We start from the raw sequence: 21,392 nt of genomic DNA, 5'->3' as shown, positions 1-21,392 counted from the left end.
ATATTTTAAATGGATGAGTCTTGTATACATTTAATAAAAAAACATTTTTTTGGAGCATATCTTTAAGTTTTTAATTATGTTTCAAGCCAATTTAGGTGATACAGATATGTTTCAGTTTATAACTATAATATCACCTTTTAGTTTTAACGAATAAATAAATAGCCCACTGAGTACTGTACCCTGTATAGTGATTAGTCGAAAAGGACTTTTGGTGAACGCTCTTGATACATTACGACGTCACGCTATGTTGTTACTTTACAAAATATTTTTATTAATAATATTTATTATTATTATACCATTACATTTATAAAGGATTTTCCTTAATGGTTCAGATATATTGGTTTCGCAGAGCTGAAACCCCCTTTCTTTTATTTTGTGATGATGCTACCGTGAGAAGTGGCCATAATAAGCGCGATGCTTTTGTGAAATATCGATACAAGTTTGGTGATGCCAATTGCTAAAGCGGCCATTTTTGAATTGAGTAGATGTCATATTAAAAACTTTAACTATTGTATTTCAACTAGAGCTAATAATCTTATTTTAGAAGGTAATAACAAAACAAGTAACTGTATTCTGCTGTCTTGTGGCCAACTTCGCCAAAGTAATGGTCTCTGCAAAATAATCGAAAGTCAGGGCATTTTTGGAGTATCTACTCCATGAGTCTTCAATTGTGAACAATAATTTGCTCGACAGCTTAAGCTAAGGCAACCCTGCTCAGCCGGCGTTGCCAGACATCACCAAAGCTCGGTTTTCAACCGGCTGAAAAATGAGTGGGCGGGGAAAAGAGCGAGCGGTTGTCAATAGGCGGGGGTAGAGGGTGCACTGATAAGATAAGAACCAGAACGACTCCTGGCCAACCGCCAGGGGCGTAGATAAGCGGCTCGCGTTTAATTGGGCGAAAAGGGGGACAAGATGGCGATCAATGCTCGATCCGACTTCTGTCTTCCGCTCACGTGCAAAGCCAACAGCTGCTGGCCGCCACGCCCCCTCTGCCCTCCTTCCACACACCTCTCTAACTCAGCCCACCCCTCTGGCCCCTGCCCCTCGCCCTGGTCGTGCACCACTCGTTTTGACCATTTCTCGCAAGCTTTTTGGACGAGCTTTCGCCGCTGTTGGCCTTAATTTTGCTTCGTTTGCTTCAGTTTGTTCGCGAATTCAGACCCTTGCAGTCGTTCTCTCTCCCTCTCGCGCGTGCTCAGCTCTCTCCCGCGCAGCAGCAACTGAACCAAAAACCCTTGGGGAACAGCGCAGACCAAAAATTCGAATAATATTATAGTACTTGTGTGTCTTTTGTGAGGTGAGAATGTGCACTCGGAGAAAGGGGCTGAGCAGTCGCAGGCCTCTGTGAAACGTCTGTCACACACGAGTTTTTCTTTCAAATTGTTTGGCGAGTGTACTAAATTTCGAGAGCCAAATTCACCAAATTCCCGTTACTGTTACCCTGTTTTCGTTGTGTGGCTTGTTTCCAGTTATGTATCGTAGCTCGTCTTTTCGAAGTGGCAGATGAAAAGAGCAAATTTTAATTGAGAAAAGCGCAGAAACCGCAAGGTAGGGAAGGCGAAGAGAAATTTGCAGTGTACGAGGCACACACGGACACGCGCGTGTGTGTGAGGCGAGCTGGTATCGTTAAAGGATCTCTGCGGAGAGAGGGAGAGCGAGGTAGCAGTGTTATATAATAGGTGCGATTCGCCGCATAGCAACAAAAAGAAGAAGAAAACAATTCTGATGAATTCGCATTTAAAGTTTGCTGGCTCTGCCCTCCCCCTAACAGGGTGGCGAGAGCGGCGAAGGGACTCGCATTGACCATAATGAAGTGTAATGAAATCTGTGCAATGAAACCCGCCAAGTTTTTCGATTTGATTGCAGCCTCTCGTCTGGTGATTAGTTAGCGGGCTGCTAATTAGTAAATAAACCGAGAAAGGGGGTTAGTGCGGGGAAATGGGAGAAACCATGGGGAATCAAGGAGAGCCGCAATTTACACCAATTAGTGTGTGCTCGCGGCGCATTTCGATTAAATCAAAACAAATGCCTCATAAAAGCAAGGGGCTCGCATGCCTGTGACGTCACAGCCAGAGAATCTCAGTTATGTACATTTACAGTTACATAAACGAGAGCGCGGCGGCGAAAAGGATTCCCCGTGTCCTTCGCTTCGCCTCGTCGAATTCGCCGAGCTCGGCTCGCAATTCGCCCCCTTTTGTGGCGTCTCCGTCGCATTTGGATTCGTGCTTTTGCGGCGTGTACAACGCTCAAAGCGTAACAGAGCAAATAATAAACGCGAAGTAAGAAATGAGTGAAAACACACATAAAAGCCAAAGATACATAGATCTCGGGCCAGAAATTCAATTTTTTAATTGAACATTTTGAGGTGTACTCGCGGACGTGTGCTTGTGTTGTGCGCTGTTTTTTCGGCTTCTTTCGCCCCTCTTCCGCTCTCTCCCGCTGCGCCCCCTGTCTTCGCAGTTGTTGTATAACATTCGGAGCGAGCGAGAGAGGGGCAGAGCGACCCAGAGCGAAAAGCTCTCACCGAATCAGTCAAAATCAGCTGTGGGCAGAGGCGCTGGCAGGGGGGCACGGTTCTTGTTTTGTTAAAGAAAGTGTAATATGCTAATTTCTTGGCGTAACCTGTTTTCATCTCTAGAATCTAAAAAGGAGGTTCAAACACGTGCACATTCCCTGCTTCTACCGCTGCGAGCAAATAAGTGTTCAATGGTTATGATTGCTATTAAACTACTTAAATGCTTAAAACATATATGTTACTATTGATAAAACTAAAGCCCGTTCCAAATCTTTTTTTTTTAAGTTAAAGTGAAATCTGTGTACGCCCTACTTTTTATTTTGAAAACTGGCGAACCCCCCTGAGAGGTATAGCCTGCGCCACTGTCGTTCCTCAGACTCAATGCGATTTGTGGAGATTATAGTGATATAGTTCTGAATCTTAATTTCTTTGCAGCAACAGCCAAGATCGGAGTAAGTTCAAATTCTCGTCTCGAGCCCGGAGAGCAGATAGCCCAAATCAGCCGCAGAATCCCTTGTAATGGCTCTACTTCGTTCGCTGAGCTCCCAACGAACAGCCATCAGTTTGGTCTACGGCCGCAACAGCAGCAAGTCGAGCAACTCGGTGGCCGCTGCCGCCTGCCGGAGTTACCACCAGCGCGGCAACAGGAGCTCAGCCACCTGCGGGGACGGAGCAGCGCCGGAGTCCGCCAGCGGGATCAATGGGGCGCGCTACCTGCACTCCGGCAACCGGCCGCTGCAGGCCTCGACGCTGGTGCAGCCGGACCTGGTGGCCGGCGACGCGGTGAAGCGCACCGCGAAGCAGTGCTCGTCCCAGGAGCAGAACCCCTCGCCCGCTGGCTCGCCGCAGAGGGATCCCCTGGACGTGACCTTCAACGACCCGATCGCCGCCTTCAAGAGCAAGACCACCGGCGAGCTGATGCGCGCCTATCTGGTCTACATGATCTGCTCCAGCGAGAAACTGGTTGAGCACAACATGACGGTGAGTTGGCCGGTGTCCCCGAGGTCCTCCTTCTGCCGAGTCCTGCGTCCTTTGACCCCGTATTGGTCCAATCCGTCGCCTCGCTGAGCTTCTCTCCGGTTCCGTTTGCTTCAAAATCAAGGGGATACTTAACCCTAATTGCGTAGCTGGGAAACACCTCCAATAACAGGAACTCCGACTATTAATATGGGAATATGTTCCAGCCTAGAAGCTGTAGGAGCTCTGACTTTCCCCACCTGATGAACTAATCAATAATCACTTTGGGCTCGTAAGCTCTGAATGTATGGCTATCAGTAAATTCAATCTTTGTTAGAAGTTGGAGAGTTTGAGTTTCGCAAAACTAAACAGAGAAGAACCTTGAGATAGTTTTCCGTTTGTTGCCTTTCGAACAGGTGGACGATGTTCTCCTACTCAAGAATTAATGCAGTAGGCAAGTTTTGATGGTTATTTAGGTTTAGGTTTAGGCTTAGCTACTTCCACCGGCCGCCTCCAATCACTTAACTTTGCTTTTCCTGGCTACCCGCTTGTGTCAGGTGCTGGCTCCCGTCCCCTGCCTGTGCGAATTCCTTTCGCTTTCCGATTCACTTGACCGCCCGAGGGGATTCCCCTCCTTGATGAATTCGCGGCTAATTGCTTGTTGCACCTGATGCCTCTTTTTGGCAGGTGCTGCAGTCGCATGAAGAACTGAATGAGTGCCTGATTGACGGCAGGAAGGAAAACCTTGCCATGCAAATTGCCAAGGGGTGTGTTGGCGATGCGGTGCTGGCCTTGCCTCGTCGTTGTTTGCTCTTGCCTCGTGCGTATTTGCCAGCGACACTTATGGATTTTGTAGTCTGAATACTAGGGCGATAATATAGTCAGGCCCCCGGATGAGGGCCAATCAGAATCGTTGGCTCGTCCCCTGCTTTTGCTTGCGTGTTTCTATTTAATTACGCTGGCGTCGTTATCGCATGGCTATCGTTTGATTGCTTATCGATTACTCAAAGTGCATGCATCGCAAGGAATTTCATTTATTCATCCTTCTTCCGCTCGGTGCAAGTCGCATTATTCGGTGGCAAACTGGTCGTAGGGAATATTCGCGGAACTGCCAAGCAAATTGTTGAAGAAATCGTTAAGTATTTGAAATTTGTTAGTGACGCAACTCTCTCTATTTACTTTGAAGTTGATTAACAGAGTAATGGGTATCGGATAGTTGAGGCAGCGTAGTTTTCTCTTTTACATAAGGTTGTTCGCTTTGTGGAGAAAACTGTTTCTATAATTAATTTTATTTAATATTGCGCCTTTGTTGTCTGAGTAATAAAGTTTCTAATGTGAAGTATTCATACATTTTTTGTACAAACAAATAGTCTTGTTACTGCAACGAACTCATCTATTTTCTATTTCTATATACTGTATCGCCTCGACTGCTTTTGGCGACCGAGCGGTGGGGGTCTCGTGATGTGTGAGAGTACGTATTGATGGGTAAAAAGCGGGTGGCCCTGGGAGGGCCAGTGACAGGTGACCGGGGGTGGTGCTGGCTGTGGGTTGTTTCCTTCTTCGTGGGGCCAGAGCTCAACGGCAAACACCTGTCCTCGTTGCCAGTTGTTTGCCAAGGAAAGAGAAAGAGCCGAAAAGTGTGCAAAAAACGAGAATAGAATGCGAACAAGAATTGTTTTTATGTAACCAGTTTGGGTTGATTGTATTTATACTGTCGGCCGAGTGTTATTTTCGCCAAGGGTTTTACTCAATTAATTACTTCAGTTCTGTCAACCAAACCGGTTCCTCCCAGACGGGGAATGACTCCTGACCGCTCCCTCCCCTCGTGGACGCCATTCGCTTGACGGATCCCGCATCAATCGGATGGCACACGTGCCCAGGAAACATTTACCAAAGGCCAATGATCTCTTCATCTGCCGCTCTTCCCATTGTACTTGGCGAACTCCGAGTTTCTGGGCTGCCAATTGGGATTCTTGTGACGGTTCTCAGCCAGGTGTATTTCTTCCAACTTGAAATGTGATATGGTCCTTCGATATTTACAAAAAAGAATTTGTTCCACTTGTTCAATAATGTATAAACATTATAGGGTCGATAAGTTCGCCCGCAATGCGTTGCAAACTTCTGACTGAGATCGAAATAGCTGCTAACAAATATAAGTATAATAGCGAATTTACTATTTTATGGGCAATTAACTAACATATTTATACGAATTTGTATTAGCAGTTTTAAGCTTAGGGTTGTTTGAGAACCCAAGTGAAATTTCTTTTCGTTATCTTTGAATTTTGATGAATGTAGGAATTAGGAAAAATAAGTAGGAGGTGCTTTTATCGCTTGTCATTCTGACGGATGGGCCCTCGACGGGTCGTCTTTCCCTGACGCTCAGCTCAATTCGGAAATCGAATGTTTATACGCGTGTTGAGTTGGCACTCCTTTAAATAACACACAGCTTCGTAACAACCATATACATTGCCGCCTCCGCAGTTCTGTCGCATTTTCCTCGCCTTTCCCGCACAGCACTGTTGGACTTTGGCTGGGATGCTGCTGGCCTTGACTTGGTTCACGTTTTTGCTCTGCCATTTGGCCAAATTCCAAGTGATTTATGTGCGAACCAGTCGCTGAAAAGTGAAACGAACCAGGGCGAGCGGAAGCCAGGAGGGAGCTCAGCTAGGGCGACTGTAAGTGCTTTCTTCTCATCGCCCAAGAACGCATTGTCCTTGTTGTACCAGAACTTTATTGTCTAAAAAGAAAATTAAAACTGTATCAAATTCAATTTTCGCTTCCGCCACAACATAACAAAATACTGAAACACGATAACCGAAACTCACTAAATGTACCGCATAAAACCGATCGAAACGAACGATCTCGCAGCTTATGAAATGGTCAAAGAACGTATTGGGTCAACGGTTATTTACAGCGCTGATGAAGGCGACCTTCTACGGCCACTTCGTCGCCGGCGAGGATCAGATCAAGATCATACCCACATTGGAAAGGTAATTGCCCACCACGACACTCCCACTCACTTATCGCCCTTTCTTTTCTTTCTTTTCTTTTCCGTTCCTATATTGCTTTCCGCCGCCCCTATGGTTTTGTGTTCACTTCATGTTTTTATTTTGCCCGCGAATCGGGCTGCAAACGGTTATGCGAAACCCGCTTAAACGCCCGCCCTTGCATTGCAATGGACTCTCTGAAAACACACCGAACACTCTCCCGATACCATCGAATCCACCGGCTACGCCGACCCACAGCTGCTGAAGCTGGCACGCAACCTGCTCGGCCAGAGGCTCTTCGTCCTGCTGATGAAGTCCAGCTTCTACGGACACTTTGTGGCAGGCGAGAACCGGCACACGATCGTGCCCGCCCTAGAGAGGTTAAACCCTCCCCTCAGCACACCATGCATCCTTGATCCCCCATATCCGTATACCAGGGTGGGTCGCTTTGGGGCCCCGGTCGTGGGGGAAGCGTACTCCATGGACAATTCCAGCCTTCACATGCCTAATGCCTCGCTTGATCCCACGCCCCCGCAAAGGAAGTAATGGGCGTCTCAAACCTGGCTTCGGACATCCAGTTTCATTCAAAACATGGCTTAGAGTTGTCCCTGGATTATGTTCCCCATCTCCCTACGACTTATGACCTTCTTGCGCTCCTTCAAATCGACCCAGTCTCATATACATGGTTTAGTCAAACCAAAATAGCACTTTAAACTTGATTAATTGGCCAGCGGAGAACTACAATAATATGAAATCTTATCCAAGAAAATAATGTAAAACCCCAATTTATGATATTGGCACTGGTAAACTCAGAAATGTATATAAAGTGCTATTGCTTTGACCATAATATACCCGCACACCCGAGGCTACTAATGTCGTAAACTTCCGTCCAACCACTAAAAACCAACTGCAAGATCCAATCCCAAGTCAAAATGCATGAAAGACTTACTCGAACCTGAGATCTGAATTCGTTCCCTCCACCTCTCCACCCACAATTGGAAAATTTCTCAAAACCATGCACATTATTTTCCCCCTCGCAACGCTAACCAATCATAATAAATTATTTTTATTTAACCATTTGTCTTGAAGAAGATTGCCGAAAACTAAAGCTGACGAGTTTCAACAATTTCAGACTAAGGTCCTTTGGCGTTAAGCCGATTCTCGACTATTCAGTTGAGGAGGATATCAGCCAGGAGGAGGCCGAGAAACGAGAAGTTGAGTAAGTTGTTCCTTTCTAAGCACCATAAAACCTTTGTATTTTGCCTTTACAAGTTATTTTTTAGAAGAGAGAAACAACATACATTTACTAAAAATACTTGAATCATTTTGAAAACACGTCTCAAGTTTCAATATTTGGATTAACTGGTGGTGATGGAGAGTAATTTGTAGATTAAAGAAACAGATCAAGGTTTTTTTTACAGTCCGTGGTGTATTCCCACCGACATTACGAATATTAAAAAAAAAACAAGGGCACTGATTTTAAAATTTATTTATACGCTTTAGTTAAATACTCATTAAACATTTCAAGGGATAAGGGATTTTGCAAAGGGCGATTTCTTCATGTTTGTCTTTTTTTTCTGTTTAAAGCAGTATGAGCTGAATCAATCTTCAAAAACAAGATAGTTCTTTTAAGCCGGAAACCCAAGTTCCACGCCTTCAGCGCTGTTGAAATTCCTCAACTTTTGACATTCTTTAAAAACTGTCGTTTAATAGTTATCGACCAGTAAAATTTTCCACAAACATTTCCTGTAAGGGTAAGAATACCAATAATGGAAAGTCAATTGTCCTCTTGAAATCCTGCTGAAAAATATATTAGCTTTGCCTACCTTACTTCCCTTGCTTGTTAAAATCTATAATAGATATGTGATTATGACATTGAATAAGCAATAGACTAAGAAAATGTATCATAATCTAAAATGTTTTTACCCCACACTCTCTTCATTAGTAATGGTTTGGCTGTTTCCCTCGCTCTTATTAATCGAACTCCATGCTTCCCTTCCAGGTCCTCCGTTTCCAGCGCAGGCGACAGAAAGGAGGAGGGCAGCATGCCGCAGTATCATGTGGACAAGTCCTTCGCCGACCGCCGCTACAAAGTGAGCAGCGCTCGAACCTACTTCTACCTAAACGAGGCCACCTGCGAGCGGAACATGGAGATCTTCATCAAGTGTCTGGAGGCCGTTTCGGGTATGTCCCTGGCCAGTTGTCCCTGGCCGATTCCGTATAGCAGACTCCTCGCTCCCCATATGGAGCTATCGTTCGGCATGCAAGTTCCTTGAGTTTCACCTCACGATCCCTGATTTCCTATTGTACAGCGTTTCACTTTGTTATCGTGTACAGCATAAGCGACCATTGCTAATAGTTAAGCATGCAGTTTCATTTTTGTTTGATTTCCTACGGACCTAATTAAGAACATATTTTTATTTCAAACTTTTCTTAAGAGTTAAACCCTACCTTCTTACAAGTTACCTTTACAATTAAATGGTATAAGAAATATAAAACTTGACATTTTTTAAGACTTAGGACTTTTCTAGGAGATACTTTCCCCAAAATAAAAGTAGTTTCCCAATCTGTGATGTGAATGCTTTTGAGGTTCTATGGGCTTTCTCCCACTCGCTATTTTCACTTTTAATCTATCTAATTGACACTACTTTCAATTGATTATTAATAAATTCTTTCTTTTGCCCCGCAAATATCCCGAAAATGGTACCAACCTATCGTTTGTCGAATACCCCGCATTATTCAAAAATCCCCAAACCAAATAATCGTTGCAAAACCCAAAATGAAAAGATGACGATCGAAAGGCGCCCCGGGCAGTGGCCACGGGTAAGCCGAGAAACTAAAACCACACTCCCCCAAAGTACCAACAAGTAACTTCAACAAATATTCAGAATGACCAAGACAGTAAACCATTGATGGCCAAATCCGTAGTCGACAGAGCAAAGTAAACTAGCTTGACTTCTTGACTCTCTAGCTGGTAGTTGTAATGTAATGTGTTGGGCTAGCCGTAGCCGTATCCGTAGCTATGTCGGTATTCGTTTCTCCTATCCGTATCGTTTGCAGTTTCTAAAGTGTCGTAGTTAGAGATACATGTTGCACACCTGTAGAATCCTCTTTTCGATCTTCACCCTGTCACCGCATCGCATTCACCGATTGCTCTGCTCTTTTCCAAACGCTTTCATTCCAAACAACCAACCACCGATTGATCGGAATATCGACCTGCAGGCGCCACCTTCGGAACCGGCATCACCGCCATCAAACTCACCGCCCTGGGCCGTCCACAGTTGCTGGTAAGTTCCGGATAAATGGAGACTATTGGTACGAGGCGCAGGGTCAATTTTAATAGATGGCAAAAGGAACATAATTAATTGGTTTAAATCTGCGGTCGGCACGGAATACGATGACACTTTGTCGTCGTATTTGTGCTTACCGATGAATGTGCGACGACTGCTATTCCGCGCTGTACGTGTGCCGGCAGGGGCTGAGCAGAGCTGTTCCCAGTTTAATGGGATATTGCCCCAGTGGTCTTTTAAATTAAATTAATTAAATTAAGTAATTTTCGCTATGTTGCATTTCTTCCCCATCATCAAAGAAAGGAGAAATCCCAGAGAAAGAGAAACTGGCAAATTGCCTCTCCCACTCTAACACCCACATCGAGCAAAGTTTGTGGCGCCCACGTTTTAGAAAATTATTTTTGTAGTGAATTTTTATTTAATATTTCAGTTTTCCTAATCTTTTGGTGTTTAAAAATCGTGCAAATCGAACAATAAGTAAATATTGTAATTGGTTTAGATGATTAAAGAATGTATGATGGTCGAGGCACTCCAATGACGTGTTTCTTCTTGTTTAATTTTGTTTAATACCTGATATGTATGTACTGAAGAACGGTTCGATTTGGACGCACTTAAAACGTGGAGAATAGTCACATTATTATTGTTAAAGAAACTGTGAGGCTAAACTCACGTTTCACGAATGGTAATGTTTCTTTGCATACCTAGAAATTGGCGTAATCGGGGGCTACAGTTTGATTTTATACTGATGTTCGCAAGAATTCCGCGCCGTTTTATCCTAGGAATGTAGACATTTCAATGTATTGTAAAAGTAATAATATATTCCAATCCCCTCTCCTTCACTTCAGCTACAACTGTCCGAGGTTATCATGCGCACACGCAAGTACATGGAGGACATGGTGGGCGGTCAGGGCAATGTGCTGACCCACCACAAGACCATCAAGGATCTCGAGAAGTATTACGCCACGCTTGGCGACAACAAGGACGTGAAGGAGTTCTTGAACAATGTGACGTCCGACAAGGAGGGGTGAGTCCATAAACGCCTTAGGCCACTTCCCGATCTCAATCCGATCTCATCTGTGCTTGACACTTTTAGAATCTTGCATCTGTTCCCCTGGTCGGGCATCGTAGACGAGGACTCGCAGCTGAGCGACACGTTCCGCGTTCCCGACCCCCAAACCGGCCAGATGCGTCGACTGATCTCACAAATACCGCCCAAAGAGGAGGAGATGTTCAGGAACATGATCCGTCGCCTCAACACGATTGTAAAGGTGAGACGAGCCCCCCAATCAGAGAATATTTACCCATCTCATCGTGCTGTGAACTGCAGGCTGCCGCCGATCTGGATGTGCGCATCATGGTAGATGCGGAGCAGACCTACTTCCAGCCGGCCATTTCGCGCATCACCCTGGAAATGATGCGCAAGTACAACAAGGACAAGGCCATTGTCTTCAACACGTATCAGTGTTACCTGCGCGAGACGTTCCGTGAGGTGAACACCGACCTGGAGCAGGCCAAGCGTCAGAACTTCTACTTCGGCGCCAAGCTGGTGCGTGGAGCCTACATGGACCAGGAGCGGGACCGCGCCAAGTCGCTGGGATATCCGGATCCGGTGAACCCCACGTTCGAGGCAACCACGGAGATGTATCACAAGACTTTGTCCGAGTGCTTGCGACGAATCAAGGTGAGCTGATGGTATTCTCGGTGTCCGTTACTGTGTATTCAAACCGAGAATCTCTCGATAATCGCAGCTGATGAAGGACTGTGATGACGATGCTAGGAAGATTGGCATTATGGTGGCCTCGCACAACGAAGACACCGTCCGCTTTGCCATTCAGCAGATGAAGGAGATCGGCATTTCGCCGGAGGACAAGGTGATCTGCTTTGGTCAACTGCTGGGCATGTGCGACTACATCACCTTCCCACTGGGTGCGTTTCCTTTCGATAAACCCAAGTCGGTTACTTATTTAACTTTGTTATTTTCCAACCACAGGCCAGGCGGGCTACTCGGCGTACAAGTATATCCCGTATGGCCCTGTGGAGGAGGTGCTGCCCTACTTGTCGCGCCGTGCCCAGGAGAACAAGGGTGTGCTTAAGAAGATCAAGAAGGAGAAGCGACTGCTGCTCTCCGAGATTCGGCGCCGCTTGCTGCGCGGCCAGCTGTTCTACAAGCCCAAGGGAAACTACGTGCCCATCTAAGCTGGCCTGGATGGATGGCGTCACTTACTCACCCAAACACACACACCCCCGAGGTGGCAGACCTGTTGGCATTTATATCCGGCCGAGGATATAGCCAGGACATCTATCGCTTCGGGTCTATTTTAATGTTTTTTTTTGTCGTTCTTACTACTCTTACGAAATTTGCGTATGTCTACAGTATATATATGAAGACTTGTGTATATACAAAAAGCGAGGAAGTTCTAGCTCACTGTGACCTCTTGCAAATACGCAGGATCTTCTTCATCCACAATTTCAATTAGAGACGGTAGCACTGAGCAGTGGTCATTTTTTGATGAAAATATGTATATTTTTACGTCTTGTTGCAACAATAATCTAAACGAGTTCTGTATGTGTGTTACAAAGAAAACAAAAAGCGAAAAAACCAATCTGAAAAACGTAAAAAAAATGTGAAGGAAGGGAACGAACGTGGAAGTTCCACGTGGAGGATATTATGAGGGGATTGAATTAAAACGACATTTTTTAGCATCGTAACAAATAAAGCATAAACGATACGGTATATACATATTATATACAATATAATGAGAGCAAAAAGTTTATAGAGATATGTACCGATCTATATCTACATAGATACATGTATGTGTATGGCTGCATTTTAGTCTAGACTCATTAACTCTGTGTTTGTGCCTCCTCCTCATTATCAGTATCAGTAGATGTCCATTCTTAATTTGCGATGTGATTTCATACGTTGGCTACCCTAAGTTACTACCATAAACTATATATTTATATAGATCAATAGCAGGAGAGAGTCCAGGGCATTTGTTCCTCGAGTTTGTGGCCATCCCATCCGAAATAGTCAAATAATACTGTCCATAGGAACCAGGGAACCGCGCATACCTATACCTAAACCTAGCGAGTTTTATTACGATTATGCTAAATTAACTTAAATGTGTACGTTTAATTTAGCACTTAACGAAGCGATATTATAAAAGTCATTACTACCGATAGTCGATGGATGAGAGACCGAAACAGCACCCGTTCTATCCCCCAGTTTTCCGTTTTCCCATCCGTTTCCCGTTTCGATTGCTCAGACAACTTATAGACAGACGACAGACTTGGCCATATACCGGCGCGCAGACCGAACCGAATATTTTTTATTATTACCCTCATGATTATTATTATTGTATTGCATAAACGCTATAAATAAATGAATAAATAATTGTATGAATGTTAACTATTTCAATGACAATAATAAAATGTTAAAAACGAATACCCCGGTGCCCAAATTCAATCTAGCTTAAGCTGCACACTGCTGCCCAATTACCCGAATCCCCGCTAATGGTGATCTATTGTTCCCGGGACGGGATGCCAGGTATGACGAGCTTAAACGGGCTCCAGCTGCGGGCAATCACGGCAGCGATTTGCAACGATCTGCCGGCAATTTGGGTAATCTGTCCGTAAATTCGCTTTAGCCGCCGTTCAGTTAGAAAAAGTGGGCATGACGTAGTGCCTTCTCCGTCGGGCTGGCTTATTAGGTGCTCAATGGCGGCCAAAACAATGCGGCGTTAGGGTTCCGGATGTGTAGTAATAAGTACAATGTATCTATTTTCCTCGCTTCTAATTGAGCTGCCTATATGCACTTACAACTTTTGTTAATAAACGGAACGAAATACCGCTTACACTTTAGTTTAGAGTTATGGTTGTCTGTGAGCGTGGCACTCCGCTAAGCAAACCCCATCGACTGGTCAGTCGACCCATGATCAAGAATAACTACAGATTCATTATAGGTCGGAAATGCTTCCCCAATCTGGTACACACTTTCCGACCATTACTCTATGAGTAACGTGTAAAAAACTTCAAGGAAAGTAAATATACCCATTTACCAACCAGTAATGGGTTTCGTTCTCTATTTACTTTTACAATTTGTATGACTAAGCTCAGGAGAAGGGGTCATTTTTACGTACATCTTTACGAATTCGATCGATTCATAGCCAAACGACCTCTGTCGATTTAAATTTAATTACATTTTTGGTTTTAATTTAATTGCAAATATTACTGCGGACAGTTGGTTGGATCAGAAAAAATTAAGGGGAGTTCAAAAAGAAATTGTGAAAGTTTGAGCTAATACAACAATTTTTTAATTTATATGGACTTTTTCCTCATTTTGTTTACCGAAAAATAAAACGTTATATTAAAATTTCACATCTTGATAAAGCTATGTTTATGTTTTCCCCAAATCATACAAACGAAATCATTTTTGCTTACAGGCTAAAGCGACTATAGATAACGATCCCCCAGAGGCAGCTGGCTCCTTACAACGCCTTCTTTTTCCGCCGGGGGGCAGGCCGACTTTTGCGGAAGTCCACCTGGCTAACCATCAGCGGATCATTACTCTGTCGCTCGAAAGCAGCCTTCGCGGCCGACTGTCGTGGCTGTTTGGCCTCCGAAGGTCCGGCAGTGGACGTAGCAGAGCCTACTACTCGCTTCAGAGCCTTGGGCACTATGTACTCGGGCATGTCGGACAGGTGACTCTGGACCTTGATGGCGCGCAGTGGCTTGTCGTGCCGCAGTGCCTGCAGATCACGCTTGTTCTCTTCAAAGAATCCCTTGAGCTTCTCGCAGTTCAGGATCTCCGTCTTTATCTCCCGTAGGCGAGTGTCGTGGACTGCGACTCGCGTCGCTGCACGCCAGCAATCCTGGGCACGGTACCGGAAGGATTCTACCTCATCCATCTTGAACTGGTAGTTCCTAAAGCGAATGGTTTGCAATGTGAACTTTTCAGTACAATATTTCCCACTTACTTGATGATCTTCTCCCCCTCCAGGGCTGCGAAGCTGTCGCACAGCTTCTTCTCCACGGCATCGTTCACCTTGGCCTCCTTCATGCTCACGAAGGATAGGACGGAGCCCTTGTTGTTTCCTCTGGCCGTCCTGCCAGCCCGATGGATGTACGACGTCACATCCCTGGGGAAGTCGAAGTTGAGCACGTTGTTCACGCACTGGAAGTCAATGCCGCGCGAGGCACTCGATTCCATGTCGCCGGTGCGTGAGGACTTGCGGCTGGCCGAGGATTTTCCGCCCGGCTGCTCCAGGTGCTGTTCGTCGGAGGCTATAATGATGTCGTAGGTGCCCTTGTTGAACTGACTGATTGTGTGGATGCGAATGTTGGCCGGCAGCTCGGAGTTCAAAACGCAGGCACGGATGCCGAATTGCTCCAGAAAGAGGCGGATCCTGAAATGGGTAATTGCAGAATAATAAGAGCCTAATATACGAGTGTCATGTCAGTATACAAGTTAACTGGATGTGCCATCAGAGAGAAGATTAGTTTCTGGTCATGCGTGCGCCAACTGTTGCCAGCTGCCCACTCCCGGTATATTTGGTTTGTCATCATTGGCTCCAGGGGATTACTAAAAGGAATGCCACAGTTTACTCACTTGTAGCAGCGGTCGATGCTGTTCACGAAGATAATGGTCTTTCCTCGAATGAGCCTCAGCTTGAGCAGAGCATACAAAATAGCCGGCTTGTCGTTCTCCTCGGCCAGGATGCGCTGGTGCGTCAACTGATCCTGGGGCACCAGCTCCGGCTCCTCGAGCTTCAGCGTCACCGGGTTGTTCAGGCACAGACCCTTCATCCGCACAACGTCGTCGGTGAGAGTGGCGGAGACCAAGACAGCCTGGTAGATGGGAGGCAGGTGCTTGATCAACCGCTTGAAATCTTTCTCGTACCCGAAGGCAAACACCAGATCCGCCTCGTCCACCACGAGGGTCTCCACATGCTTCAGATCCACCACTCCTCCGGCCTCAGCGTGCGCCAGCAACTTGGCCGGCGTGGCCACCACGATGTCGGGCCTTTCGGCCAAGGCGTGCCGCTGGGTCACTGCGTCGCTGGAACTGCCAGCGATGTCCGCCACGCGAACGACTTTGCCGCACGACTCGACCAGCTGCTCGATCACCGTCCGCGACTGGCGGCAGAGCTCCTTGGTGGGCGCCAGGACCACGGCGCTCACGCACTGCTCACTGGCATTCAGTTTGGAGTTGAGGATCTTCTGGATCAATGGCAGAGCGTACGTAGCCGTCTTCCCCGATCCGGTGCGAGCACGCACCACCACATCCTTGCCCTCCAGAAGCAGCGGGATCGCCGTAGACTGGATGAGCGTGGGCTGCTGCCATCCCAGCTGGGCCACCGCCTGAAATGTGAGCAAAGGGTCTTTAGTTCTGCAGCTGTCGGCGGGGGAGAGGCACTCACCTTTAGGATGCGCTGGTCCAGCTCCAGCTCGTGGAACTGCACCGTTTTCTGGGCTTTCTGGCTCATGGCGGTCGGCGATTAGAAAACCCTGGGAAATGCGCAGCACACGTTTTCAGGCGCAACAACAAAAAGAGCGAGTGGTGGGATTAATCGACGGCAATATTGGTCTATCGATAGGTACTGAAAATTGAAATTTCAAATCTAAAGCCTGTTCAGACAGGGACAACGACCAAATCGTGCAGTAGCGAACGTGGATGCTACAGGATCAGATGGAAATGACGCTTTGCAAGACTGTATAAGAAAACGTTAGTTGGCATCCAATACTTTTTTAATTTCGGAAAAATCTTCTTTTACACTTTCTAACACACTAAAGCCATAAGAAAGTATTCAGGAAAACAAAAAGGAATGCAAGTTCGAGCAATGTAACAACGTAAGTTTATTAAAAAGCAGCACAGCAACAGCTGTGGCCGTGTGAACACCTTACAAGAACATATTCGCTGTTGCACGGCCATCATCTATCGGTTAGTTCTCAGAACCGGATATCGATATTTAGGGACATTTCGAAGTGCACCTTCTGATTTCGATGGCTCCCAGGAGTTTTTCTATCATTAAAGTTTTCCATGAAGAAAACGGATAGGAAGGCGGTTCGCCGCAGAGCGAAGGAACTTAGGAAAGGAGTAATTGGTAACCTGGTCCCAGGCGTGCCGGCATGTGAACGTTGCGACGATGTAATTTGCAACTTCAAAGAACAACCGATGAAGCGTGGCTGATCCAGTGTCGCAAGGGAACGGATATTCGAAAGCTGGTCGGCTGGGCCACAAAGCTGCCTGGGGAAAACAGAGTAGGCGAGCTGCGGTCAGTTCCTTCAACTGCTCATTGGCTATGTGAGATCTGAGGCAAATTTCTGCCTCTAGAATCCGCCTTTCTTCGGCTATTTTATGGTCACCTCCATTCCACCATCGCCATCCCCTGTTCAGGCGCGACTACAAACAACGCATCCAAGTGCCCGAGGAGATGGCTGAATCCCTTAGCCGTGCGGAATTAAACGCAGGCTGATGCCCACTGCTCCCAACCACAAGATCCGTAGCTATCTGTTAGCCACCAAACAAATACTGGAACAAAAAGATTGATATGTCGCATAACGCAAGTCACAAACTCAACGATTCCCAGTAGCAAATCCCTGGAGGAGGTAGCTGCGATCGAAAATAAACCTGCATCCCAGGTGAAGCGCAAGAAGGCTAGGGAAACCAAGTGGTTAAGACTGTCATCAACGATGACGACGACGTGGAAGGCAATAGATTTAGGGTGAAAGAGGAGGGCTAAAGAAGCTGAGCTTAGTAGAATATTCCTAAGATCGGATCCTCCGTAACTAAACGGATTTTTTGTATCTTAACAACACTCTGTAAATATCACTTCCGTTAGCCAGCGCCAGCATTGTAAAAATATCTTTATTTTCATTGCCGAAAAGCCGGAAATATTCCGAGTAGTTTATCACGGGTAATTTTCGCATTATAGCTTACACCGATGTGGGTGAGCTGGGACACTTTGGTCCAGGGTTGCCCCAGCGACCCGTTTAGACCCATTAGACAACCCTTCGCAACGCACACGCAATGGTTACCACGGCGAATAGGTGATTCTCGGTAGTGTTTGAAATTCGCCAGTTTACGCTGATTGAATTAAGGTCAGAATCGGGGTAATTATGTCGGGACTCAAGGTGTTTCTGAAGGAGGGATTTAAGGTGGCGGCGGTAATGGGTCTGGGCGACACGATAGCCCAGTTGGCCATCGAGAAGAAGCCGCTCGACGAGTGGGATGCCGCCCGAACGCTCCGATTCGGTGCCCTTGGGATGGTGTTCGTGGGCCCGGTTCTGCGGCGATGGTACCTGTTCCTGGAGTCGAGAGTTCCCAAAACCTACTCTCCGGTGCGGCGAGGGGCCATCAAGATGCTGGCCGACCAAGGCCTCTTCGTGCCCCCCTTCGCGCTGGCCATGTCCTTCCTGGTGCCGCTGGTGAACGGCGAGCCCGTCGTGCGGATCCGGCAGCGCATCCTCGACAGCTACCCCACCATCCTGGTCCGCAACTACATGCTCTGGCCAGCCGCCCAGATGATCAACTTCAGCTTCGTGCCGCTGGGCTACCAGGTGCTCTACGTGCAGTGCATCGCCGTCGTCTGGAACTGCTACCTCTCCCTGGTCCTCAACAGCCAGGGCACTCCGTAATCCTATCCGCGTCCGTGTGCGGATGTGCGACCGTCGAATAAATTAGCTTTACACTTGATCTTGATGGTGTTTTCCTTACCGCTTCGTAGGGGGTATTCGGTAGGGTGGCTCTCAGTTCTCTTTTGGTGTTTACCCTCTTATGCGTACCCTGACAACCCTAGCCCAGTGCGTTCAGATTTCAGAACACAAGCGGCGCACCTGCAAACATTTTAAAGGTTAGCTTTTACTGTGTTTTGGGGTGCAAGCACAAAATAATGATTTATAAACAAAATATGAATATGAATTTAACTTTTAAAATTAACAACAGTGGGAAGTTCAAAAAGTGTTTTTATGTTTTTGTTGATTCTGCCTAACACGATGAATTGGTGCGTAAAATAAATACTTAAAAAGCTAAATTAATATTTTATTAGCTAAATTTATTAATTATTTCCCTCTGTATTAAAATCAAAATCAGCCCTACATAGTGTGACAAGGCTATTATGCACGTATCTATCGATATACCCAGCGCATCTGATAGCTTCGCGCGGTTCGTGCAGTGCAATGCAAATTAGTCACTTTCGCCGGCTGTTATGAACCATACACGTGAGATTTTGACCTTCCAGTTTGGAACATACGCGAACTATGTGGGCGCCCACTTCTGGAACCAGCAGGTGAGTTGGTGCACCCACCTGCCTACCGGAAAAAGACATCCAATCCGCCTTTCCAGGAGGCCAACTTCAGGTATGGAGACGAGGGCGACCAGGTGTCCGAGGATCAGCTGCCCAACAATGATGTGCTGTATCGCGAGGGACTGAACCCCCTTAATCGCACCACCTACACACCCCGCCTTCTGTCCGTGGATTTGGCCGGAACCCTGGGTCACCTTCCGGTCACTGGGGAGCTGTACGGCAACTTCGTGCAGCGCGATGAGGAGCTGCTGCCCCTGGGCACCGGCGAGGAGCTGCAGCAGGCTCGCCAGAAGGCGGAGGAAAGCGGGGTGTCCGCGCAGCATCTGGACGTGCACGAGCAGCCGCCGGCTGCAATTTCCGAGTACCAGAAAGATCTGCTGAAGAATTCCGTGGCGCCCGAAAAGAACTACCAGTTGGCGGATACGGCAAACAGTTGGGCCGACTTCCTTTATGCCCGGTACCATCCACGGACCCTGAATGTCTTGCCGGGACTGGTCAGGAATCCGACTGTCCAAGCTCTGGGCACATACTCCGCCGGAACGGAACAGTGGCAGGATGTCGCGTTCAACGACGAGTTCTGCGACCGCATCCGCTTGTATGTGGAGGAGTGCGACGGCCTGCAGGGCTTCCATGTGATCTTTGACATTGACGATGGCTTCGGAGGGCTGGCCGGGAAGTGTCTGGAGCACTTGAACGACGAATACAGTCGGGCCAGCTTTGTGTTGCCGCTGTACTATCCAAGGGTCACCAGTTATGCTCAGGCGGGTGAGTAATGCGGCTCTTAGGCAAGACGAGCTTATGAACATGGTTTTTCTCTCAGATTCCCGCCTGTCGCACAGCATTCGAGTGGTAAACAGTGTGATGAGCTACCACCATCTCAGCGAGCAAGCTACGATGTTTACGCCCCTGTCCACGCTGGAGAGCATCTGGCGAAACAATAATCTCAAGTCGCGCATCCTGCCGGGACTCCAGTGGCAGGCGGACAATCTCTACCAAACATCGGCGCTGCTTGCTGCCTTTCTGGACACCGCCACCTTGAGTTACCGCCTGCGGCAAACGCCCGAGTCGTTGTTACGCTTCTGCGAGCGGGTTTCTCCGTCGGGACGGAAGATGACTGCGGCAGGAATGGCTCTGCCATTTGGATTGAGGGAGGGGCAGGATCTCATCGAGTTTCTGGACCAGAGCGGAGATCGTGCGCTGCTCACACAACTTACGCCTGGCTGCGAGCCGGGTACCTCCTACGTGATGCAGTCGGTAACAGCTCGTGGCATTCCCGCAAGTCGTCTGAAGCGTCCCAGGGAGAAGGCCGGCGAGCAACTGCGGATGGCTGCCTATGGTTGCGATAGTGTCTCTCATATGCTGCAGCTGTACTACCAGTGCAGCTATCATGGCAGTATCAGCAACGCTGCATCCACTCCACTGCCGCTGAAGACGCAATTGCCTTTTCCCTACGAGATGTTTGGAGGGAACATCTCAGCTGATGGCTTCCATTTGCTTGGAGATGCTGAACGTGAGTCGGGTACGCGTGTTGATTCGGCACCCTTGCTGGCCGCCCTGCAGAATTCCACCAAGTTGGGCGAGCACCTGGACAACCTGCACGCCCAAACGCATCGCGTGCAGCTTTCGAAGTTGAAAGCGTACTCCAGTTCTAGCTTGGAGCGGGATGAGTACGAATCCGCGCTGGATCAGTTGCTCGAGTTCCGTGACCTCTACACAGACTCGCAGTATCTTTAGGATGTGAGAATCCACTGCTCTGGAGGAACACCATTTTGTGATAAGCCATAGGATAGTAAACACACACAAATGCTTGTGAAAACTAAGTGAACTGTAGCTCTTAACTGATATCCAAATAAAATATTTTGATACATATATACATTTTTGTTATGTATGCAATTAAAAATTCACTCAATTTGTAAGGGCAAAAGCACTCTGACCCGTATTATTATTTTATTCAGGTTGCAAACTACTCGTTAATGAAGACCCTAAACATACGTTTTGATCAGCATCAAAGCGTTGTAATATCTGTTTAAAAAATGTCAAAGGCTTTTAATCATCTGTTAATACAAGGATAGATAAATAAAAAGAAAGAAGGCTATAGTCCAGTGCCTTGACTATCAGATACCCCTTACTCAGCTTAAAAGAGCCAAAAGAAGTGGAGATATATAAGCTGCAAAGCTCTATTGTGCAGCGCCACCTACCCCGGCAGACGGATTTAAACGTTTTGGCCTTTTGTGGGCGTTAGAGAGGCGTGGCAAACCGTTCTTATCTTAATCGATAGGTATTAACAAGACTAATACATTTCAGAAAACTGTGGCCAGCACAGTTCTAAGCATTACTA

At 47.0% G+C, this 21,392-nt stretch overlaps 4 protein-coding genes and 1 non-coding gene across 11 annotated transcripts; 3 read left to right on the top strand and 2 right to left on the bottom strand.

Annotated features, from left to right (window-relative positions):
• The first annotated feature begins 1,129 nt into the window (after window positions 1-1,129).
• Window positions 1,130-13,194, top strand: LOC108035786 (proline dehydrogenase 1, mitochondrial). Of its 7 annotated transcripts, none has more exons than XM_044093744.2 (12): window positions 1,130-1,297; window positions 2,957-3,496; window positions 6,341-6,462; window positions 7,592-7,678; window positions 8,462-8,643; window positions 9,247-9,282; window positions 9,682-9,746; window positions 10,595-10,773; window positions 10,843-11,017; window positions 11,077-11,430; window positions 11,498-11,675; window positions 11,740-13,194. In XM_044093744.2, the coding sequence occupies exons 2-12, from the start codon at window positions 3,035-3,037 to the stop codon at window positions 11,943-11,945; spliced, it is 2,046 nt and encodes a 681-aa protein (XP_043949679.1). In that variant the 5' UTR covers window positions 1,130-1,297; window positions 2,957-3,034; the 3' UTR covers window positions 11,946-13,194. The 7 variants fall into 7 exon arrangements, with proteins under 7 accessions (XP_043949679.1, XP_016967005.1, XP_016967003.1 ...); XM_017111516.3 differs by lacking the exon at window positions 6,341-6,462 and adding an exon at window positions 6,718-6,839 and having other exon boundaries at window positions 2,951-3,496; XM_017111514.3 differs by having other exon boundaries at window positions 2,951-3,496.
• A 596-nt stretch (window positions 13,195-13,790) lies between these two features.
• On the bottom strand, window positions 13,791-16,308 carry LOC108035813 (probable ATP-dependent RNA helicase DDX56). Its single transcript, XM_017111561.3, has 4 exons — window positions 16,169-16,308; window positions 15,358-16,109; window positions 14,726-15,154; window positions 13,791-14,672 (listed from the first exon to the last, which is right to left on the bottom strand). Exons 1-4 carry the CDS (start codon window positions 16,232-16,234, stop codon window positions 14,237-14,239), a joined length of 1,683 nt encoding a protein of 560 aa, XP_016967050.1. The 5' UTR covers window positions 16,235-16,308; the 3' UTR covers window positions 13,791-14,236.
• On the bottom strand, window positions 15,228-15,319 carry LOC122818690 (small nucleolar RNA Z30a). Its single transcript, XR_006368184.1, has one exon. It is a non-coding gene; the product is annotated as a small nucleolar RNA Z30a (small nucleolar RNA).
• Window positions 16,309-16,775: 467 nt separating the features above from the next.
• LOC108035755 (mpv17-like protein) lies at window positions 16,776-18,444 on the top strand. Its single transcript, XM_017111453.3, has one exon. It carries the CDS (start codon window positions 17,868-17,870, stop codon window positions 18,384-18,386), a length of 519 nt encoding a protein of 172 aa, XP_016966942.1. The 5' UTR covers window positions 16,776-17,867; the 3' UTR covers window positions 18,387-18,444.
• A 436-nt stretch (window positions 18,445-18,880) lies between these two features.
• LOC108035819 (protein misato) lies at window positions 18,881-20,925 on the top strand. The gene is made up of 3 exons (XM_017111567.3): window positions 18,881-19,036; window positions 19,093-19,819; window positions 19,875-20,925. Exons 1-3 carry the CDS (start codon window positions 18,956-18,958, stop codon window positions 20,786-20,788), a joined length of 1,722 nt encoding a protein of 573 aa, XP_016967056.1. The 5' UTR covers window positions 18,881-18,955; the 3' UTR covers window positions 20,789-20,925.
• Window positions 20,926-21,392: the final 467 nt, after the last annotated feature.

Source organism: Drosophila biarmipes, chromosome X, assembly GCF_025231255.1.
Source record: "Drosophila biarmipes strain raj3 chromosome X, RU_DBia_V1.1, whole genome shotgun sequence".
NCBI lineage: Eukaryota > Metazoa > Arthropoda > Insecta > Diptera > Drosophilidae > Drosophila > Drosophila biarmipes.
The sequence above is the reverse complement of the archived record's forward strand: the minus strand, read 5'-3'. Positions and strand labels throughout refer to the sequence as shown.